At 37.8% G+C, this 24,781-nt stretch overlaps 1 protein-coding gene across 1 annotated transcript in view; it reads left to right on the forward strand.

The window, feature by feature from the left end:
• Window positions 1-24,781, forward strand: part of LOC117716146 (contactin-associated protein like 5-1) — an 838,779-nt gene that overhangs the window by 211,561 nt on the left and 602,437 nt on the right. The window contains exon 3 of the mRNA XM_034513074.2: window positions 1,902-2,095. Within this exon, the coding sequence (XP_034368965.1) occupies window positions 1,902-2,095 (194 nt within the window). The remainder of the gene's footprint in view (window positions 1-1,901; window positions 2,096-24,781) is intronic.

Here is a 24,781-nt window from a genome sequence, read left to right on the forward strand (position 1 = left end):
ATGGCATTACTATAACAGTGGTCATGACTTTCCAAGGCCATGACTGTTGTAGCTTACATGATTCACAGCTAGATATGACTGATGACTACTCCCCCGGCCCCTCGGTAGACTTTATGCCACTTTCCAGCACTATGGATGGATGCTAGTCCATATGGATGAAGCTTCAAAATTAATTCAAGTCTGATTTCCTCATGTCTTGTGACTCAAATATATCGAGTATTCTACAATAGTGTCACCCCTTCAAGATCTGGAAGGCAACAAAGAACAATGTCAACAGCTGTAGTTTTTTTTTTGGGGGGGGGGAGTATGAAATCTCACTGAACAAACTGATTAACAGTTGACATAAAGGTGAACAATGTCCTAGGGCTGATCTTCTTATTTGAGAGTCTATAGTATGCTGAGAAATATTTTCTCCCATTATAGGCTAACTGCAGCAAAACTGATTTTGTATATGTGTATGTATATATTGTAGGAACATCAACAGTAATTTTTTGATATACCATTTCAAAGGTTCATCATGCTTTTTTACATTCCTTACCCTACCTTCCCATCTTCCACCACACTGAAGCCTTCCTGTTCTATTATTTCCAGTTCTTTTTTAATGCCCCCATCATTTTAACTTTGTGAATGTGGGGGAGGAAGTTAGGGGGATGTGGGTGTGGATGTATTCATGGGAAACAACTTAGTAAATTTAGTTCTCAGGATTTAAGTCAGGTGGTCAGGCTTAAGAGCATGCCCTTTTCACACTAAATCATCTCCTCAGCGTGAGATTTTCTGGGATTTAGACACATTATTTTTCTGTTATAAAATAATATTAAAAAATAAGGAGCTGGAAGTCTCTGAATTGTGTTTGAATCCAGGCTGTCTGATTTTTTAAACTCTTCATCTCTTTCTTGACTGTCAGGATTGGATGCTATTTCTTTCATAGGACATTGTAGGAGGAGTAAAGCAGACTGACCACAGTAAATTCCAGTATAAAATATCTGGATCAAGAAAAGTATTGATTCTTATCCCCACTGTTGATTGATTTAGTCTTATAAGTACATGGGAGCATACAATGGTGCAGACCCCCAGCCTCTTTCTCCAAAATTGTTCCAGCATCATCTAGGTCTCATTTACTGTATCTTCTACAGAAAAGGGAAAACTGGAGTCAAGGAGGGTAATTGAAGTCTACTTACAGCTTTTATTCTTGAGAACTTAGTCTTTTGGGCTTAGCCATAATACTATGGAAATCTAATCTACAAAAAAAAAAAGAAAGAAAGAAAAGAAAAGAAAGAAAGAAAAGAAAAGAAATCAGTCACCCCCCCTCTCTCTCTCTTTCTCTTTCTCTCTCTCTCTCTCTCTCTCTCTCTCTCTCTCTCTCTCTCTCTCTCACACACACACACACACACACCTCTTAATATGAGTACTTCCCTGTGCCAGTACTGTAACTTCTATTCTTCTCCTGTGCAGGTTTTTCACATGTTTTCTTTGAACTTTTCTTTCCCTTTCATCCAGAATTCTCCTCATGTAGAACATGGAGAATAATTGTTAAATAAGTAAATGATGCTCAAGAAAGTCTCAATGAATGTCTTTTTTAGCTTTCTATCCACAGTAACATGTAAGTCTCCTAGTAGATTTGTAGTACTGATTTGGGGGGAAAAGGGAAAGAAGAATCAAACAAAAGAAGAATTGAAGAAGGAAGGGGGAAAGAAAGGAGTGGCATCATAAATACAGCACTTTTTTTTTGAGCCTGGTGCCCTGAAATACAAGGCAGAAAATTGGTTCTGAATATACTAGAAATTTAAGTTCAGAGGCAGGAATTGTATCTTAACTGCCCAATGTAGTTTCATTGATCTTTGACATAGGAAATGGTGACTTTCTAAGGCATTATTACAAGTGTCTCTTTCATTCTGTTCCAGGAACTGGTGGTTGGTCCCCAGCAGATTCTAATAACCAACAGTGGCTCCAGATTGACCTAGGAAACAGAGTGGAGATTACAGCTATAGCCACACAGGGAAGATACGGGAGCTCTGACTGGGTGACAAGCTATCGCCTGATGTTTAGTGACACGGGGCACAACTGGCAACAGTACAATCAAGAAGACAGCATCTGGGTAGGAAATACTTTCCTCTTCCAGTGAATAAAGATGAGATGTGTTAATGCTAACCAGTATGTGTCTCTGCCATCTTACAGTACCCAAACTTTGGGGGCTTAATCACTGTCCTGTGTCCATTCAGAAATAATGAGATCACACATAGGCCCTGATTCAAGTATAGTTCTATCCCAAGGGAAATCAGAGTATCAGTGTATTACACCTTTACTAGCAATTTTGATGATTTTAAGACAAAATCTGTTATATCGTCTATATAATTAGAAAACATGGTGACAAAAATCTGATTGTCAATAAGACTGTGTCATTGGCTATCTTACTTTCTTTTGTCCATTACTATGTGGTAAAATTCTGCCAATAAAACAATATAAGTGAGAATTTTCTTATAGTTCAAGGTTATCATCTATCCCAGCAGAAAATTTACAACTGTGGAAGCTTGAGTGGTCTGGTCTCATAGCATCCACAATGAGAAGGAGTAGTGTTATTGTTCTGCCCACTTTCTCTTGGACCTTAACCATGGAATGTTACCACTCACTGTGGGCAGGTGTTCCTATCTCCATTAGGACAATCAAAATACTTCCCTACAGACATGCTCAGATGTTTACCTAGACATGCTCAGATGTTCACCTATCAGCTGACTGTATATTTTGTTATTACCAATTAACATTCACCATCATAATGGCTGAGAATATTTCTGCCAAGATCAGTTTACATAACTTGCTCAAATAACTAAACTATGTCACCTGTCCAACATTGCTAAGTGTCGGATTATTCGAGCGGAATATGTATTCTTCTCTGAGTGTGCTGAATAGCTACCATTCAAGGTTTGAAAAACATTAAAATATAAAAAAATGTCAATGTTTAGACTTATACTGACACTGTCAGTAACTATCAGTTTGGGATTAAGATACATGCTGTAAGTTATAAAATAGGTCTTTCTTTCCCACTGAAATCCCACATTTGTGAACTTCCTATAAGTAAAACTTGTCAGGAAACTATAAGAAAAAAAAAAAAAAAAAGCAGGGACAAGCGGCATATCTACCTGGAGATGTCTCTAGAGGCTGGAGTTTAGGGCTTGGGTACTTGGCTAAGCAAGCACAGTGCTTACAGCCAAAGGGCAAGGATGGAGTTCAGATCACTGGAACTCACAAAAAGGCTATGGAGTTGTGGTGGCATCCATAGGGTCCCCCAGAGCATGCTGGCTATCAAGACTTGACATAAAGACAATAGACACTATGTAAGTAGATAATGAGTGGTATAGACAAAAAGATACCTGAAGACAACCTCATACATCCACACACTAGGACACACCTCTGTGAGCATGCATGCATATGTGAAATTACATGTACATATGAAGAAAGAGAAGCAATGCTTTCAATAAAATATCATAAATAAAGCTATTTTTTTTCATTTAGGAGAAAAAATCACAAATTTCTTCTAAAAGAACATAAAATGTGAACACATGGTGATGTATAACATAGTCTTTCAAAGAAACTTTGGCTGCAGCCTTGACTTCAGTTACTTCATCTTTCAGTATCAGCCCAACCTTATTGTAAAGAACTTGTTTTAGGTTCACTGATATCTGCTGTTGATTCCCTATCTGGGTGTCTAATTGAGACCAGGAATAAGGTAAATATTCTAGTTAGTTAGCAAACATGAACTATTGTCATCTTTATGTGGGTCACTTACAACATTATTCTCACTGGGCATGGCTTTTTGACAAGTCCTGCATGGTCACTGAAGGGATTTTGTGATATAGTTCTGGCCCTTGTAACAGAGCCAGCAGGGTGTGGGTCTCTATGAGTGTCGATGGTTGCTGGACATGAGACTTGTTTGTATTATACATATAAAACTTCATGTTCTTCCTTTGGGAAATATTCTCCCTGCCAAGGTTATCACTGACTATCCTGTCTGCCAGGTTTAATGACTCTATGATAATCAGAAACAGCCAGATTCCAGCAGACAAAGGTATGTCTTAGCAAAACTGGTAAATGCTGTGACCTTCAAAACATTGCTCAAGGATGTGGGAAAGAACTCTGAAAGCATTAGTTCAAAAGTATATAAACAGGATTTCTCAACTATAGAAAATATAAGATACAGTATTAATTATATACAAGGAGCTTCGTGGACATGAAAGAACAGAGACAGCTGCAGTATGAGCCAGCTTGTCAGAAAGATACAAGGCCGGCAGATTCCTGAGTTCAAAGTCAGCCTGGTACAAAGAGAATTTAGGTCCAGATGTGGTCAGAGTGGAGATCTCAGAGCTAGATCTCACCCAGGTATCTTATTGTCTGTGCTTACAAAAGCAGGCAAATTTCTGAGTTCATTTGCAATGTTAAGAAAAATGAGCTTGTTCTCTTTTCCTAGGAGTCAAGGGGCAAATGACAAAATTGCTTACTGGTAGAATAATGAAAGGGAGACTAGGAATGATAATTGAACAGGCTTGTAAATAAAAGATTTGGGGCTTTGTTCTGCAGAGCTGAGCTGTCTGATGGTCTCCAGAGAAAGCTGTGTCAAGCAGAACATAAGCTGTCAGCTTCCACCCAGGCATTTGACTTTTGAGTTGTTTCTTTTGCTGTTCCCAAACACCCCTTTCTCAGAACCCCTTGGCAAGCTGAGGATGGTCCTTGGCATCTTTTCATTTTGAAAATAATCTTAAAATGCTCTTCTGTCTCTTTTCTCAATATTGAAGTCAACATCAATTTTTAGAGATTTGTGCTTGCTTTGCTGTTGAGTTTGGAGTAAGAAATAAGCATTCTTTCTGCCATGGGAGCAATTTTAAATTTTTATGTTAACTTTAGGGGTAAAATTGAATATGGGATCATTTATTTTCTCTGGAGTTTTCCATAAGAACTGGTTGTTTTCAGACAGTGTAGCAGTTTTGAGTGATTTTGTTTCCATGTTTTTAAAAAAAGACCCAAGTTTCTTTTCCTTCAGATCTAAATGCCCTTCTCTCAGCCTCTCTAGCCTGTCTCTGTGTCTGCAGAACAGCTAGCAAAGGACTCGAAGCCTTGCTTGACCTACTGATTCACTTAAGTTTCAAAAGTTTATTTGTTTTTATTTTTCTTTCGAGGCAAGCACCCCACTCTTATACATCTATGGAAAATGAAGCCTTTACAAACTGGACTAATTTTAGGGTGTTTAGAAAAAGAACTACGGAATCGCGAAGTTCTTAGAGCTACAGGTTGCTTGGGAAGACTTCGGCCACCCTGTCCTGCCAACCCTCAACAGTCTTGACAATGACCAGGCCCTGTTAGCACCATTAGTCAAAATTAAGTTTTATTTCTAATTATACTTGCTTTTGAAATTATGATCTGTTTCTCCTTTCTTATTAACTTTTTAAGAAGATTCTCATTGTTTTTTCTTGCTTGAATTGTGAACCTTGTCAGACCTAGTCTGAAAGAATAATATTAAACATTATTGTTTAATTTATATCCTGCTAAAAATTGAAGTAAAAAATTATTAGCTATATCCATGTATTGCAAATACTGTCTAAACTTTGAAATGGCCTAGGAGAGTATGTCAAACTGGTATTTTAAAAATGTTTCACAAAAATACTTCTTTTTACCTAATATTAGAATTTATATCAAAATATGCTGTGGTTGAATACATTGCATTATTTCCTTGGGTATGAGAGATGGCATAGTGCGTGGAACATTTAACATAAAGGCATGAGGATCTGAGTTCCATTCCTTTGTATGTGTATGTATATATGTATGTGTATTCGTATGTGTATGTGTAAACATTTATATATATAGAGAGAGAGAGGAGAAGAAGAGAAGGGAAGAGATGAGAGAAAAGAGAAGAAAAAAGAGAAAAGAAAAGAAAATAAAAGAAAGGAAAAGAAAAATTGGACATAGTGCCACACTTGTAACCCTAACTCTAGAGAGTAGGAAATGGATGATCTCTTGGGCTTGCTGGCTAGCCAGTCTAGCCAAATTAGTGATTTCCAGGTTTAGTTAGACAATATTACTCAAAAAATAAGGTAAATATGATATACTGCTGACCTCTGGCCTCAACATACCAACATAAATATGCATGCAAGCACATACATGTACACACACAATAAATTACCTTAACTTTTCCTTCTGAAATTTTAGTTTAATTTTCTCTGTAGGAGTAAGGTAACAGACTCATGGAATAAAATAGACAAAGAGACAGAGAGATTTTTTATTACAACTATTTGAATGGGTCTTTTTAGTTTTTCATATAACCCTACGACTTAAACACATCAGTATTAAATATCAGCTTCATTAAGGATGCTGGCTGAAAGCAGTAGAGAAATTCTTGAACAGACTTTTCCATGGACTTTTAAGAATAGGTTTAGCTTTTTTTTTTTTGTATGTGTGTGACATATGAGAATATGTGCATATGCTTACTGACATGAATGTGAAATGACACATATACATGTTCAACTTTCCCTTTACATTTTGATGTTTGTCCATGTGTACTATTATGTATGGAATCTTATGGATGATACTGAGAATGTCTTCATTCATGGTTTTCTCCTTTATTTATTTATTTATTTATTTATTTATTTATTTATTTATTTTTTAAGCGAGTTCTCTCACTGAACTCAGAGCTCACTCTTTATATAGAGTAGCTGGCCAGCTTGCTCTAAGGAGCTAAATTCCTGAACAATGGGATAATAGACAGAAACACACACCCACTCAGCTTTTAGTTCTGGGACTTAAAACTGAGGTCTTCATGATTGTGAAACCATCACTCTCCATGCTGAGCCTTCCCTTTAGCATCTTGTTTTAGGTGTAAGTGTGTGCATGTGCATGTGTGTGAGTGCGTGCGTGCATGCGTGTTTGTGTGTGTGTGTGTGTGTGTGTGTGTGTGTGTGTGTGTGTGTTTTGCTGGGGATGAAATTTATGACCTGAGGTGCATGACAGGCAAGTTCTCTCCCAATATTTTTATCATATGGCTCATTTGGTTATTTGTAGCAACCTGAAGTTTGATGTGATTCCATTTATAATAGTTTTTGAAAATAGGTATACCAAATGATATAAACAACACACTTAGTGTGGTGAATCAATTTATTGACACTCGGGTTCACTTCTGAATAATAACCTTTAAAAGACACCTTTGAAATAGACAGGACAAAGTCCCAGTGTGCTACCAATTCAATTTGGAGAATTTCTGACCTGATACTGACTGGGTCATTCATGAATGATCCACTGAGCAGCTACTTAGCAAAACCTCATAATTTCTTAACAAACAGCTCCTGGCCACTAACTGATCAGTGAAGGTATCTCAGGGACAGATTTGGCAACAAATTTTAGAAACCTAATGGATCTAAAGTCTCTCTAAATTGTGGTGTAGACAGGCCAGAGAATATAAAGATTAAAATTCTAACTCTGAGTAGCAGCCTGATCCAGAGAGTTTTGCTTTATGTGAGTTGGTAGCATACATTTGTAAGTTAGATGACAAGCTGCAGACGTCTGTTCTCCTCTTCTGCTCTGTGTTTCCCAGTAATATAGCTCAAGTAATCAGGCTAGAGGACAGAGGATTTACCCACTGAGCCATTTCCTGAGCTCAGTATTTAGGTCTGCAGTGAGGCAGGACAAATTACCTGATTTTCCTGCTTGCTGTTACACATCCATCAAAAGTTACAAAAATTGTTTCTGTGATTCAATCCATGTCTCTCCTACTTGACTTTCAAGTCACTTAAAATCATGGATGACATCAGCACTGTGACGCCTCTTCATTGTATTCATAAAGAAAACAAAACCAGAAGCATAGTTAACTAGTGTGATTCCTGGGATCTAAAATTTCTCTGCCTCCTAATCACGTGTTTTCCCTTTTCAAATCTGCTCCCCACATTATCTTTGTAATAAATTGTTTCAATTGTCTTCTGCAAGGGCACTTCAAGATGCCCATTGCAGGTCCAGATTTCAGACAAATGTTTGCTGCTGGTACATTCTCCTGTTTGGATCATGCAGATATTTAGCTGACCTGCCACTCACATCTTCCTCAACTCTACTCAGTCCACAAAAGAACACCTTGCATTTGATGCAGGTCACTTTTTCTAAGAGTGTACAGCTCTACTCATTCTTTACCTGATAACATGAATACGGTTGGCTGAAGTAGGTGAAGAACATGGACAAGACCCCTGGGGAAAAACAATAACTTGTACAGTCATATCCATAAGGAAACAAAGAAGTTTCCAAGGCAGTATCTATGGACCGATAATCCTAGCATAGCAGACAACTTCCCAAAGTTCAAAGTGATTTCTTTTGCTTATCTGTCCCCTGGGCATTTACTCCTGTGCAGCACGTCTTTAACCAGAGCTATAAGCACAGGGGCATTCTGATAAGATAATGAGCATATTATTTTATCTCTTATTGATGCCTAGTAAGTCTCTTCTATTTCACAGAAGACATTGACATTTCAAAAGTTCAAGAAAGCTGGGCTCTATCACAGTGACAGATCCAGCTTACAAACACAGCTCATTATGTAAATGATATCTAAACACAAGCCAATAGGTAGTATCTTAGCCTAAAAGCACTAGCAGTCAGAAACTGATGCCTTCTGATTAGGGAGATGAAGCAGCCTTCACCAAGATTTCAGAATATAATGTTTAGCTAAATCAAAGCATAAAGTCAAGCCTCCCTGAAAATTCTGCTATAAAGTATTTTGTAGGAAGATGTCATGGACACAGAACTGCTATTCTGTGTTTCTACTCAGCTTGCTGACAACAGCTACAGTGTGATCCCATTCCTGTAGCCATGTACCCATAAGGAATTGTATTCCCTCAAAGTGTTACCCAGAGTGAATGTCTTTCCTTTACATTGCTTCCTGTCAGCTATTTGTTGCAGCAGGCAGAAAAGCCACAGATATATCAGCCTTTCACTCTCCTCTGCGTACCTTGTGTCTCCTTCAGATTCATTTTGCATTTCTTGTTTGTGGGATCATACTCCTTTTTACTAACAAATACTTCAGCATGTGCACTGTGATGCTCTGTGGTTCTGTCACTTTCTGGACTCTGTTTGTACATACAAGACTGCATTGGTTACCCAGCACTTTCTTTCCTCTGAGGTCAACTGAAACAATAGATTACACATTTCAGCCATCAGTTAGTTCCCTAATTTCATCGTTGAGCAGCTCCCAAATTTTCTGGGATATGCTCTTTTATCTTCTTAATTTACACACATTTATTCTGAAAATATTCCCTAGCAATGTCCTGAGAATTGATCACTGTTCAATATACTATTTTAAGCCTACCAATTTCAGAAGATAATTTCAGAGAAATAAGCTCATTTCTATCGACATATATCTTTTAAGCTCTCATTTTATGCCTAGTACCAGGCTGCATGAAGAGAGACTTAAAAACGCACTATCTTCCTCTCTTGTATATTCAGAACCAATAAGAGACTAAGTCATGGCTCTTATGTAACACAGCCTGCATTCTAATTTAGATATATGTATATGCTACACATTTCTGTGCATTCTGAAAATAAAGGCAGATGTTGTGTGTTCTGTTCTGTCACTTTTCTGACATGGGACAGGTCCACTCAGTGAAACTTGAAATAGACTTAAAGCCTGGAAGCCCCAGTGATCCTCCTGCCTCAGTCCCTGATACCCCTGAGTATACAGGTAGGCCCAGGGTCAAACCTAGCTTTTTGTTTATTTAAATTTTTTATGGGAGTTCAAGGGATGCATTCATAGACATAGCCCTTCACATTTGTTTAAAGCATTCTTAGACACTGCTCCATCTTCACAGTTTTTGCCTTAACATCTTTAACATAAAGTAATAAGACTACATAGAACAACATACCGTCAAAGACATTTGCTGTAATTTTTGTTGCCTAGAACACAGTATTTTAGAAGTATACACTATGCTTGTTAATTTTTGAGTTAAACATTAAAGATCAAAGAGGAAGGATAAATAGTACTATGTGTTTTGCAAAAGACTAGGGAATTATATTATTTTATGTTTATTTAATATTACATAAATTACGTTTGTGTATAAAAGCATATATATTAATTAGAGCTATGCTACTTGGAATGACAATATATACCCACTAACAAAATCCATTATCTAACTCAAAAATCTTTGAGTTTAAAAAAACTAATGAGTTGTTGGTCAGAGGAGTCCAGGAGACTCCAAGGAATATAGGTTATCACTGTTGTCCTTGGTACAGAAAAAGAAGGCTCAATTCTTCTGCTGACTGCACCACACTCTCTGGACGTAGGACTTGTAGGGATCAATGTAGCTCAAAGATGCCCTGAGGATTAGTAGAAATCATGTTCAAAAGAGCCATGAAAGCTGCCCCAGAAAAAAGTAGTCAGTATTCCTATCCAGATATAATGCCTATATAACATAACAATGACCGATCTGGCAAGAGATTCCTGAAGGTGCAGGAGTGGTATTTATGTCCTGGGAGTAATTAACTGCAGCGTGGACTTGAACTTAAGGTCTTGTTAGGAGGGAATTCATATCTTGTACTGCATTCCTAGCCAACTACCCAAGGTTGCAGAGGCCATGGGGTCTACAGGAAATCTTCCTGTACCCGTTTTCTTAATCCAGTATAATCTCTGACTGCACTGTGAATACTTATCTTCATACCCACAGATATGCGCAGCTCTTACCCCTCATCGAAGAGGATTCTTTTTTATAGCAGACAGATAACTACAGAAGCCATGAGTGGAGAAAATGCAGGATTAACTGACCATGGGATGCCTCTCCACAACTAATATATTTATAATACAACCTAAAAACACCTAAGGCTCAAGGACTATTACAAATGAGGAGAAATACTGTATGCTCAAGATGACCAGGACATCTGCTGTGAGATAGTCTTCTCTAAAAAGAAAAAGAAAATTAAAAGAAGTAGGGGGTGGGATTTGGGATAAGCATCTGGATTCAAATGGAGAAGTGAGAGGTGAATATAATCAAAACACGTATAAAATTCTCAAAGAATGAATAAACATATGAATACATATATACATATACATGAATTTTTTTTCAATAAAACTCCCAAAGAACTAATACAGGCTGTTTTAAACAGAAATAAATGAAAAACTCTACATTAAGGCTGTCAGCTTAACAGAGAACACCACTGCAAAATTTAGTTGCCACCATGAAGCAGGTTGGTTTCCTGCTGTGCCACTGAATAGAATTGTAACTTAGAATATCTCTGATTCCAGCTGTGGCAGGTGTAGACAGACTTGCTTCCTGACATCCAGCCTTCATTCCTCCACACTTCCTGCTCAGGCAAAGTGGCTTACAGATTACCTTGCTTTGGGTGTTAGGAAGTACCTGGAAATGGAGTCTTATAGTCATGTTGATCCAGCTTTAAATCACAAAGTATAAAATTCTGAAGTTCAGTGTTCTCTTTGAGATGCCCCAGTAGCTGTCTATGGTCTTTGCTGACCTGGGATACCCTTAAGCCTGAAGGAACCCTGCTGAAAAGGGAGAAAGAAACAAGTCTCCCAATGAACAGCTTGTTTTTGCTCCAGACGCAGCAGGCTTCTTTTTAGGCCTCTGGCTTTATACTTAATCTTAAAACTTCCTGACCGATGCCCATCTGTTTTTATTTCTTAATGTGAGAATTAGCTGTGATGTTTCAAGGCAATTCCCAGTGTGGGGTTCAGCCTCTTCAGGAAGCTAATTCTTTCCCGCATTTATTCAGGAGGTAGTTACACACATTCCATGGACAGGGAGTCATTATGCAGTCTTCAAAATTAATATTCATATGGACAGTTTCTATGAAAGGGCAGACAACTGCAATCCCCATCCTGGGTGCATTTATAATGGGATATGATCAAGCAGCTAATATAAAAGGACCGGGACAATCTGCTTAAAATTAATTATTCTAAATCCAGTTATGAAATTAAACTTGTTGCCAATGTATTCCATGTTTCCCAGGAACTTCTGTGTATAATATTATATATATATATATATATATATATATATATATATATATATATATATATCAATTAGGTTCGGAAGAATTTCTCCTTAGAATAGAAGAAATCAGTCTAGATATTTCAATTTTAACATATTTTTTGCTTCTTTAAGTTTACTGAATTGTAAAAGTATGTCTGAGAGAGAGAATTATTTTTAATTGCCTTCTCTTTACTGAGGTGTGTGTGTGTGTGTATGTGTGTGTGTACTGATGTGCACACACATGTGTGTGCTTGCATATGGAAGCCAGACTTAAAATTTAGGTATTCTTCTGCCAGGTATTTATGGAGGCAGCTTTTCTCAGTAGCCTGGATCTCTTGAATTTGGCTTTGCTGGTTGACCACAAGAACCCGGGAATCCACTAGTCTCTTCCTGTCCAGTGCTTGGAATACAAATGCACACTCCCACATCCAACTTTTCACTTGGGTTCAGGGGCTTGGACTTAGATCCTCATTTTGCACATGAAGCACTTTACAAGCCAAGCTGTGTCTACCCCCATTTCTGAGCTTTTTATACTATACATGCAATTAGTGTTTCATCTTTAAGCTGTTGTTTTCTTCTATATTTTGTCTCTGCTTTGAAGTTTAAAATAATCTCTGGCTCTGATAGATAACTAAATCCCTACGAAGCTTAGTTCCCTCCCTTGAAAAACAAGTGTAATTTGGATGCTGTCCTCATATAACCTGCAAAAGGGATTTTCAAAAATGAGCATGCCTCAAAATGTCCCACAGTGCTTGTTAAGGCACAATGTGCTGAGCTCTGCCTGTAGAACATCTGACCTAATAGGTCAAGGTTAGGCTAAAATTTTAAATTTCTAAAAAAATTTCAAGTGATTGTGGGGCAAGTGGTCAGGCCCTCACTTTGTGAAGCTCTGAATAAACCATAAGTGGATTTATATACTTGATGAGTTCGATCAGAGATAAAATGTTGAAAACCACGACCATTATTAAAGCCAGTGTGTGACATCCACTTAGTTCAGGTAACCAGAGGACACCTATTCTCAGTTTCTTTAATTTAAACTTTGTATACAAAAGAAAGAATAAGCCTAAGGTGTCAGCATTTTTTTTTTTTTGCATAAATTGAAAGCTCAATGGGACAGATAATCTCTCCTTGGGTTACAGGCAGAGTTATACAGGCAAGCTCATTAAAGACAATTAGCTCAAGAGGCTTTGCAGCAGACAGAAGAGCTATAGAAAAGCCTTTGGGTCATACAGATGCTTAAAGTAAAGAACTCTAGGCCAAATTCTGAAACCCCAGATATCTGCTAGGTCTATAATCAAAATGAAAGCTTCCAGCCCTGGAAAGAGCTCCTGGAAACAAAGACTCCCTCTGGCTTTAAAAAAAAAAAAAAAAAAAAAAAAAAAAAACAACTCAAAGGAACCTCATCTTCAATAAGATTCTTAAGCACATTATCACAATAGCATCCAGTGCTAAAAAGAGAAGTGTGATATAAAAACCACAAGGCACAATTGCTCTTAAGGAAGTCTTTATTGTTGTTGCCTCAGTGTGAGCTCAAGCAAAGAGGGATAATGCAAAGTTGACAGATGCAAGGTAATAATAAAAATGGACCAACCCCACAAGCAAAATATGGAGTGTGAGCAGTTGATTTCTTTCATGTTTATGCCCAGTTATAATGGTTCACATGGAGAAAATTCTTTCTCTGTCTAACAGTATACAGATACTTTATACACTGTTCTGAAACACAGGAAAATGCCAAATGGGACCACAACATGTACCTGGCATCCCCAAATTGCCTTGAAAATAATTATTATACTCTATAACCTGCAAATAAATATATCAGAAACTGAGCTATAGCCTATAAATAAAGATACTATTGAATTTTCTTTTCTTCAAACATATTACTGAGAACAGGTCCCCAGAGAAGAAGAGAACTCATCAATTAAGAACTCACAGACCTGAGTTTAGTTTGGTTTTCATCATCCATGTATGGATAGTCACAACCACTTGCAACTCCAGCTCCAGTGGATCCAATACCTGTAGCCTCTGGAGGCATTGCACTCATTTACACACACACACACACACACACACACACACACACACTTAAAACTACAACAATGTTTTTAAAGAAGGGGCCCTTAGAACTGTACTGGAGTTATCAAAAAAAAATCCTACATCCCTCATTTCTTGACTTATTTGATTATAATTTAGGCTATCATGTGTGAGGCAGTAGATTAAGTTGATTTTTAAATTTAAGATGGGTCAGTCTTCTGCCATGTGAAGACAAATGCATGGAAGATAACACTGTAAAGATATGCGTGAAGATGAGGAGATACACATATTATGTATGATAATTTTCCCCTAGAGCTTTATAATAATTCAGTTTTGACTTTATAATAATTCAGCTATATTTATGTGTCATCTTTCTTCTTTTATGACAAGCTTCAATGACAGAGGGTCAGGCTTCTATTAAGAGACCGAGAAGCTGAGTATCTCGAAGGGATAAGGACAAAGCAGACTAGTGTACACATACTATCTTGATGATCTAAGTAATCATCTTTGCTGATTGAGGGTTGACCTCAGGTGGACATGGAAATATTGATTGCATACTTTTATGAGCATGGACCTCCCTCAGCCTTCCTCTAAAGTAGCTGCTTCTGGGATGTGGTGTTATTTCAGACACTGCTATGTGAGTGCTATGTTAGTGTGAGAATGGAAGAAGATATATACATAGGGCTCATGTAGCTACATGATGTATAAAAAGTAAAAACATGTGCTGCACCAGTACTAAGGTCTAAGTTCAAATATCATTGCTCATGTAAACTGTTAGGTGTGGCCATACACATTTGTACACCAGATCTGTGCAGGGCAGAGACAGGAGAATCACTGAACTTGCTGGTTGCCAGCTAGCTCATGCTTCAATCAGAAACTGTCCCAATAAAGTAAGTAAGAGAATGACAGAGCAGAATACTTGATATTCTTTTCTGAACCCTGCACACATGCACATAGATGTACTCACACATACATGTGCATACACACTCCCAAACCAAGAAACAAAGAGGTTTGATTTGCACAGTAGAAAAATTGCACCTAGTATAAGAGTTAACCCAAGCCAACTTAGGGAGAGATATCAGGGAATCTGTGTTTAAACAAGCTCTATTTAGAGGCCAGGATCTGGGTGCCCTTTCCATTAAGATGGCTTTTCCCACACTTGGAAACACTAAGGCTGCCTTGCTAGTGTGGATATACACATGCAAGGGACTGCACCTCCAGGGACACCTGGGTGATGCCAAGCAGGTGCAGCACAGCCTCTCCCCCTGACCAGGAAGAGCTTGATCAAAGAGACCCATTGTTATGATATTCTGCTTCTGTTTCCTTGAAAGCCTAGTCACAGCTCAAGGGTCTTCTTTATTCACCTCCTTCATCCCACAAATATGTTAGTTTATCAGTGGTCTCTTTGGAGATAGATTTGTCACTGAATAATTTCTGAAACAATTAGATGGCAAATCAATAAATGGTTTTGTCAGTTCTGCATTATGAATAAAAAATTATCATGGAAGAAAATGCATGATTTTATAGACATTATAGAGAGACTTTAAAAATAGAGTCACAGTATTCAAAATTTAAAGTTGTTTAAAACTTATAAAATCAGTGTGAATGTTTATAAAGAATTTTTCTGGAACCTGAAGACTTCCAGATGGGTTATTTAAATGTATAGATGAATGAAAAAAATGCTGCTTTCAGGATTTGACCCTAGTATCTAAGCAAGAGTTGATATATATGTGTATATACATATACATATATATGTATATACACATATATATATGTATATACATACATATGTATATATATATATACAATATATATATATTGTGTATATATAAGACATATATATGTATGACATATATATGTGAGTATATATGTACACATAGAAATGTACATATTATTATTCAAATACACATTTATTGATATGTATACATTTGAGTTAAATGTATTTGTGTTTTAAAGTTAAGTTTATTTATATGTATTTACTACATTTAAATAAGTATGTTCTATATATACACATAAACTTGAAGCTTAGCATGCTGGATTTTTTTCTGAAGTATATATTTTATTCATCTAATTTTTTAAAATGTGTGATAGTTATTAAAATACTAGAAAATGATGAGTACATATACTTTGTATTAAACATTTAATTTTGCAATGAGGTGTCTTATGTAAAGTGTGCCAAATTAGCGTAAGGTTGTATTAGCAAAAACCAGTATCACTGCAATGGGAAACATCAAAGACACCAAACAGTGGTATATACCTCCCTACATAAGTACCACTGCCCATTAGCAACAGCTCTGAACCCTAATATTAGAAAGCAAAGAGGTAGCTTGTCCCTGACATTGCAGTGGCAGTGACATCAACTTTGTCCTTGGCTTAGTTACTTTTTCAGCTGTGATAAAATAAACTGACGAAAGAACTTATGGGAGAAGGGGCTTATTTTATCTCTGTAGTTCTAGAATGATATAGTTCATCACTGTAAGGAAGACATGATGACAGCACGACAATTGCTCACATCACACCCCCAGTTAGGGAACAGAGGCCAAAGAAGCCAGCTGTAAATCCTCAAGGCTTACCCCCATGAGTACTTCCACCCGTAAGGGTTCATCTCAACCTTCACAAACAGCACCACAAGCTAAGGACCAGGAGTTCAAACACATGATACTATAGAAAACATTTTATATTAAAACTATAGGAATTATATAACAATTGGGCTGGAGAGATGGCTCAGTGGTTAAGACTACTGTCTGCTCTTCTAGAGGTTCTGAGTTCAATTTCTAACAATCACATGGTGGCTCACAAGCATCTGTAATGAGATCAGGTTCACTCTTCTGGTGTGCAGTCATATATGTAAGCAGAACTCTGTATATATAATAAATAAATAAAACTTTAAAAAAAACTATAACAATCAATAAAGTAAGTGGAAAGTTCCTGAATTATCTCTTTTCCAGATGAGACATAAGCTAATAAGTATGTATTCTGACTAGTCTGCCATGAGTCACAGACACTATTTGATGCGGGTTCAAGTGTTTTAGTTTATGTGCCTGTAACTGTGGAGGAATGTCTGAGTGTTGGTGCATGGGTGTGGGTAGAACAGAGGACAATCTCACTATAGTTTTTCAGATATTGTCCATTCTAATTATTTTGAGACAGGGTCTCTCATTGTCCTGGAACTCATCCGTTGGGCCAACTTGAAAGTAAGCCTTAGAAATCTGCCTTTATAGCCATATACCACTATTATCCTGATTTTTAAAAATGGTCCATCCAAGCCCCATGCCTTCCTGAAAAGAAGTCATTCTAGAATTTGCCTATCAGATGTAGTCAGCAAATGTCTTGAAGGGCACAGTGGTCACCATTCTAAGGGGCTTTGTGAGGGTGGGACTTTGAATTCATTTGAAAGGAGGATCTTCATCTACCACACTCCCTGCCATGCACTCCACCCTCTTGATATGTGGTGAGTATGGTCCACAATTAAATTGTAAATGCTTTATGGAAGTGTCAACTTCCATATCATTAAAAAAAACTAAAAAAGAAGGACTCTGGAGACTGAACTCACATCCTTATGCCTGTAAGGAAATAATTTACTAACTTAACTATTAACCCAGCATGCAAGTAGGTTTTGCTTATTTGTTTTTGATTGAGTGTTGCCCCCTCCTCATTTCCCTCCAAGCCCATTACAAGCAAGTGTACTAGAAAATACATAGTAGTTCTTTTTCCTGAGTGACATTTTTTTTGCTGAGTGCTCTTGTAAACTCATCTCAGAGCACAGGAGAGACAGACCATGCCCATGTAGAGATGAACCAATAGAATCTGACTGTAGCTCAGTTGTAGTTGTAGAGAACTTACCTAGGATGTATGAGACTGTGTCCAAATCCTATTATGTCTCAAAAAGAAAGAAAGAAAAGGAGAAATAAGGCAGTAAGTTCCTGGTGTCAGTCACAACCCCAGATCCAGGATGAGTAGCAGGATTGAGACTTAAAGAGGAGAAATCCAATTTCCATACCTTGGCTCTCATACTACACAGGTACATGTAAAACCCAAGCAGTGCCTGCTTGCAATCCAGATGTTCAGTTTCCTTGAATCAGAATCAAATGCAATAATACTAGTTTTTGGAGACTGTCATAACCCTTTCCTGTCTCTAAACTGTCTGACCCTAGGGTCAGGGACATATAAAGTACTTGTCCAAAGTTTGTTCAATGACTTGCTTCCTGATTTATACAAGACAAAGGAAACAGAAAATAAATGAGTGTGTTTTAGAAATAACTAGGCACAACTTATCAGGATGTTTGGCAGAATGGATACTGATAAGGATGGTGGACAGACTCTGAATTCATTGTCTTCCACTTGAGCTGTCTTTGTTTATCCAACAGTAGGTGAAGAGTGTCTGTAACCTGTGTCTGCCCCAGGGATTTAGATAAAATGGGGAGGAGGATTGCTCCCTGAGACTGGAGCAGGATTACACTCTCATTTGCATCATTTTAATTTAGCTGAGCTCTCTTTTGTGCTGAGATTTAGGACATGAGCTCTGGATCCAGGCAAATCGAAGTTTGAACACTGCAATTTGGTAATCCTGGGCAGAAATACATACTCTGGGTGATAGGGCCTGCATCTGCCAACCATTTACAAAATCTACATCAGACTCACTGGGATGTGCTACATAGACTCCCAGCATCCCTTACAAGGAGAAAGTGCTTAAATCAACAATATTTAAGTACTTATATAATAACTTTGTAATCCCCAAAGTCACCTTTCTTCCCTCAAATGAAAATTACTAAGAGTGTCTTGAAAGTCACACTGGTTAACTAGAGTGCTAGTGAAGTCAGTGAAGTGCTGGTTTCGAAACATAAGGATCTCTCCTCTATCCTCAGAAATTATATTAAAAAGGCCATGTGTGGTGGTGCTTCCTGGTAACCATAGCAATGGAGAGAAAGACACCATGGATCCCTGGGGCTCAGTGATGGCCACCTTTGTGAACCCCAGGCCAGTGAGAGTTCTGCTTCAACAAACAAAGTAAATAATGTCTGAGACATTGCAGCTGAAGTTTTTCTTCTCCCTCACAGGCATGCACAAACAAGTATACAACCACGAACACAAGCACCTACATATAAGCATAGACAGACTAATGCTGTTCATATCCCTGGGTATATTTTCAGAGGACAGCAACATTTGCAGATTCTAGAGACCATGAACCCAGTTTGTGGTATGAGAAGGAATGGAGGTCCTATGGCTCTTGGATTGTTGAACAATACCCTGCTCAGATTGCTTCAAGATGGAGGAATCACCTCCTATTGTGCAGGACAGATACAAGTTACTAAGTAATCTGCAAGCAGATGCAAGTGGTTCTGGAAACAAAACAAACCACCTGGTGGGGCAGGAATTTAACAGCAGATTGTAAACTGCTGGCATTTTGTTTAAGTCTTCCTAGGAAAAGCATCCCCAGAGTACTTTTCAAATATCAGCTGGTACTTGGCTGAAGCTAGGCTGTTATGTTTAGCATCTCCCTTGGAGGCCTAGAACCTGAAGAATCACATGTGAGCTTCCCTCCTTGATTCATTAATAACAGATTGTACATTCATTTTTGAGTGGGTTGAGTAGCTGTTCAAAAGTCAAAATGCTCACTTTTGACAGGTTTCCAGTGGCACGAGCTTGTTTTGCAATTTGTTTCACTACTTAGATAAATTCTAAATAAAATAAAATAAAATAAAAAAATAAACTTGGTTCTTATTTCCCAAGTTGGTCTCTAGCTTGCTAAATATGGTCTAAGATGATATTGAAATTCTGATCCTTCCTTTTAGAATGTTGGTATTTTAGGCATGTTCTGTAATGCCATGCTTGTACAGTGCTGGAATTAGCTCAGAGTTTAGCGCATGCTAGCCATTCACTGTTCTCACTGAGCTACACCCCCACTCACCTAATAGAAATTCTCTAAACTCCTCTCAGAAAATGGAGACAGTATCTAGTAGAGAGTTCTCTAAGGAAGTACAATGTTATTATTGCTCGTGTAACACCAGGCACATGGCCAAGACACCAGAGATGGCAAAAAAGGAGGACTCGAGGTCATAACTGACTCGGACCTGGGAGACTGCAAGAATACTGGCTCAACAAGATCTCAGAAGTATGAACTCTTCAAATATAAAATCTCCACTATTATCTGAGACCAGAACCAATCTCTACTGACAGGTAGAAAGAACAATTACTTGGAATTTGAAATAAGAGATCTGTATTCTGTTGTTGACCATGTTCCTTATTGGCATATACATTTTTAAACCCATTTAATCTATTTCAACCTTTCAGGCTGTATCTTAGACAAACAAATGCATCTAATTCAAACACACAGAATTTATGCAATGAATGCTGGCCTTGAAAAATGCATGATATGTGATTTTTCAGTTAGTGGGAGTTAAATATTATGCTAAATCACAGGTTTTAATATTGGCAAATACACGTAACTCCCATTAACTACCTAGAAGTTAACAGAAATGTCATCAGTTTGGTGAAAACAAGGAATTGCTTTAAAGACCTCTGTAATTTGTCTGAATAGCATTACTGATTGGTGATTTTTCTAAATAAGATACCATCAAGGTATCAATTCTTCTGACGTAATTACAAATAGAGAAAAACTTGTCATTGTCATAAAAAATAAAAAATAGCTTAAGGGGATGGCCAGATAGCTGTCAGCAAAGAATTTATCACACAAAATGAGGACCAGAATTTAAATTCCCAGCAGCTAAATTAAAATTCTAGGTCCTGAGACTTGTGCCTGTAATGCAAGCACTGGGGAGGCAGAAACAGGAGAATCCCTAGTGTTTATTTATACGTCAGTCTAGGCAAAACAGTGAGCTCTAGGATCAGAATGACACTCTGTCCCTAAAACTAATGTAGACAACTTCTGAGGAAGATTCCCTCATTAACATTGGCCTATGCATTTGGGCGCGCACACACACACACACACACACACACACACACACACACACGAACACATACATTTATAAGCATAAGCATACAAAGTCTTAATAATAGGTTTTGTGATCAATGCCCTTATAGATGTCATCAAACTACAATGTACAGAGAAGGTAAAATAAGGACAGCACAAGAATGCACATGACTGGAGAAATTTAGATGATATTAGTTGAGCTTAGTTGGTCCTCATCTTTATGATAATTCAAAGGATTATTGCTCAGGTTTCAAAATGTAAACTTTTAATTAATTAAAGTGCTACTCATGGCTAAAACTTTGCTTATGTACTGTCCATGGTGATGTAAGTTTCTGGTCTTTAGGAATTTATTTGATACTAGAGTTAGATATAATGCTATAATGATGGAATCCCTAACTTTTCATTAATTGCCACAAGTGGTTTATAAATATAAGAAAACAGGGTCCTTATTTATCTCAGTATGTATATATTTAAAGACAAAACTATCAAGTAAAGTAAGAATTCACTTAGCTGTAAGAGTATGAGGGAAATGGTATGGGGACATTCAACAGTGTAGGAAAGGTATGTGACACAAAAGTTTGAACAGCTCAATTTAAGACCCAGAACCTAAGTAAATATCTATAATCTTGGCCTCCTGACGACGTGGGCAGATGAACAGGGGTTTTCAGAAGACAGTGGGCCAGTTATCCTGGCATATGCAGGTGGTGACAAGAGGGAGACCCTGTAAGAAACAACATAGAAAGTGAAGGTCAGCACTAACGGATGTGCTCAGATTTTCACATTCATACCATTGCATACACATACAAACAAATTTATGTATGCATACATGTGCACATATACATATAAACACATAAATACACACTTACACACCACACACTCATACTACATACATACAATTGCACACATGCATTCAGACATATACCCCACCACACAATATATGCACACACACACCACATACGCATGCACACACACAGAGACACATAAACATACATGGGGGAAAAGGTAAAAACCCAAAAGAACTGCATTCTTCCACTCAGTGAAAATAGAAGTGAATATCATAAGGTTAAATTATAATTTTGGCTCATTAATAACCTTGTATATAAATAAAGTTATTGCGATGAGCTACAAATTTTCCCCACAAACTCATGTGCACTCAGAATCACAAAATACAATCTGTTTGTAAACAGATTGATTGCTGCTGTATCTAATCTTCATGTGAATTGTCACTAGAATAAAAGAGCCTGTAAATCAGGTTATCAAGATTAGAGGTTGTGTTTGGAGATGCTGTATAGATAAGCGATTGAAGACCCGAGTTCCATCCTCAGAACACAAGTACATGATGCTTTGCTTAGTGCTGTGTCTATATAATCCCAGTGATGGGGATGCAGAAACAGGTGGATCCCTGTAGCTCACTGTCCACCCACCTTAGCCTACACAGTGAATTCCTGACAAAAGAAGAGGCTTTATCTCAAAAAATGTCAAGGTAGACAGTACTTAATGAATCATGGCCAAGATTGATCTCTGACCTCCACACGTGATGCTGTATTGATACTTACCTAGAAGATAGGAAAAGTGTACATGAAGTGAGTCATAGATAAAACAAGTCAGGGCCAGGTCTACTGCATTTACAATCCAAGGAACACTTTACCAGTGGATGGAGCTAAGGCTGGGAGAAAACAAGAAAAAATACTTCTGTGGGAATTTCAGAGAATGTATAGCCCTGCCCCACTTTTATTTGTTCTGATCTCCAAAATTATGAAATATTCTTGGTTTTACAAATCATCTACTAATGAGGAGTTTGCTTTGCCCACCCCTAAAGTCTAATGTACTTTTGAGCCTATATTTTTCTGCTGTAAACCTCATAGAACTTGAACTTCCTATAAAGGAGACAGGTAGGCCATTGTCTGCTGGCCAGCAAGTCTAGCCTACATGGCAAAGTAATGTCAAGTACAACTGTACTCAAGAACAGCATCTGGTCTCTGGCCTGTGGATGCACAGCTTTACATATGCATACACTTGCTTAAACACTTACTTGCCCAACACAAGGACATATCACATGCTCCAGATCAAGAGATGTGAGGCTCCTGCAACATTTCTGGGAATCATGCTTCTACTTGCTTTCAAGAACTCCATAACTGGAATTTACCATCAGCTCCCATGTGCCCCTTCACACTCATCGCCATCACTGGATTGTGATCTTATACATGTGCTCATTTCCTCTAATTCACCTTTTAAGTCTGAAATATTACTTCGGATATTTTTCTGCAATCTTTCCCAATGTTACTGGGTGAGCAGGTCTTGTCCACGAAACTGAAGAAAGTCATTTTGGTAAAGACAGAGCAGCTGGATCTTGGCTCCATGACTCAACTTTGTGTCTCACAAAACAAATGCCTACGAAACATGCATTAAATATTTGCCTTTGCTGCCTCATTCCTCAGAGATATATTTGAAATGTTTTCTAAAATGACTTTGACATCATTATAAATGTGACTTGAAAGCTGTTCAATTGATGCATTTGCTGGGGATTATCTCTGCCCCATAGCTCATTAAGCCTGTCCTCCATACAACAATATTCATAGAAACAGTAAAATATGGTAAGTGACCTAAGTAAATAGCCTGGCATAAAGAAAATACCTTAAGCAATGAAGATCATATGACAGCTCTGCTGGATGGCTACAGATGCGGGGTATGGGTGATGAATGAGCCAGAGTAGTAAAAGCAGCTTCTAGGTGCTGAGGGAGAGAAGAGACGAGCCCTCATTCATTTGTCCCAGCAAACAATTTGCAAGGTTTAACAAAATCATATATGACTTAAAAAATATGCTCTTTAAAATGACCACAAAGACAGGCATGTAAAAGCAGTGTCTTTTTAGATTGGTACATTATTTTTGGGAAGTGATGATTTTGACTGTTCACATCTGTAGGGTACAAAGCTGTACTTGGGCAAAAGCACTGGGTACATACATGAGGGTACTACTTTCAGCCATCGACTCTCTTAGACATAGGGCACCTTTTCTCCTTTCAACACTAAAAGAATATGAAGCATTTTCAAAGCATACAATCATGTTGGAGCAGCTATATATCCTGTGCAGCTATGAAGGTTACACTCTGGTTGTTATGCAAAACTCCAGGATGACATGAGCATGTTAATCTACAGTCACAATGCAAACTTGGAAGGAACCCACTACATGAAATTCAACACTATAGCAAATGAGGAGCATTTGCTATAGTGAGGTGCATAATGAGGTGCATAATGAGGAGCACCTTCCAAGACTCCTACACCCACCTACAAAAACGAGATGTTTCATTAGTGATCATTTGACATTTCAGTAATTTTGGAATCGGTTGCTTTTGTTGCTTTCCTCTTGCTAAGATGAAGGCCCTAACAAGGGTCACTTTTGGGGGAAAATATTTGTCTGCCTTGTAATTACAGGAAGTTGAGGCAGCTAGTCACATTCACAGTCTAGAGCAGAGAGAAAAGAAATGTTCATTTGCTAATACTTAGCTTCCTTTCTCCTTCTCAGTCAATTCAGGGCTCAGCCCATGAAATAGTGCTACCAACATTCATTTTGGATCACTTTGCAATTTACCAGATTAATCAAATTCCCAAACAAGCACACCCATAGGCCAGCATACTCCAAACAATTACTGATTGAGACTCTCTTCTGGACTGTCTAAAGTTGACAACTCTGACTCATCATCACAGTACCACACATGGTCTGCACTCACTGGTAAGTGAATATTAGCCCAAAAGCTCAGAATACACACACTAAAACTCACAGACCATATGAAACTCAAGAAGAAGTAAGACCAATGTGAGGATGCATCAATCC

The sequence above is a fragment of the Arvicanthis niloticus genome, chromosome 10 (genome assembly GCF_011762505.2).
Source record: "Arvicanthis niloticus isolate mArvNil1 chromosome 10, mArvNil1.pat.X, whole genome shotgun sequence".
NCBI classification, from domain to species: domain Eukaryota; kingdom Metazoa; phylum Chordata; class Mammalia; order Rodentia; family Muridae; genus Arvicanthis; species Arvicanthis niloticus.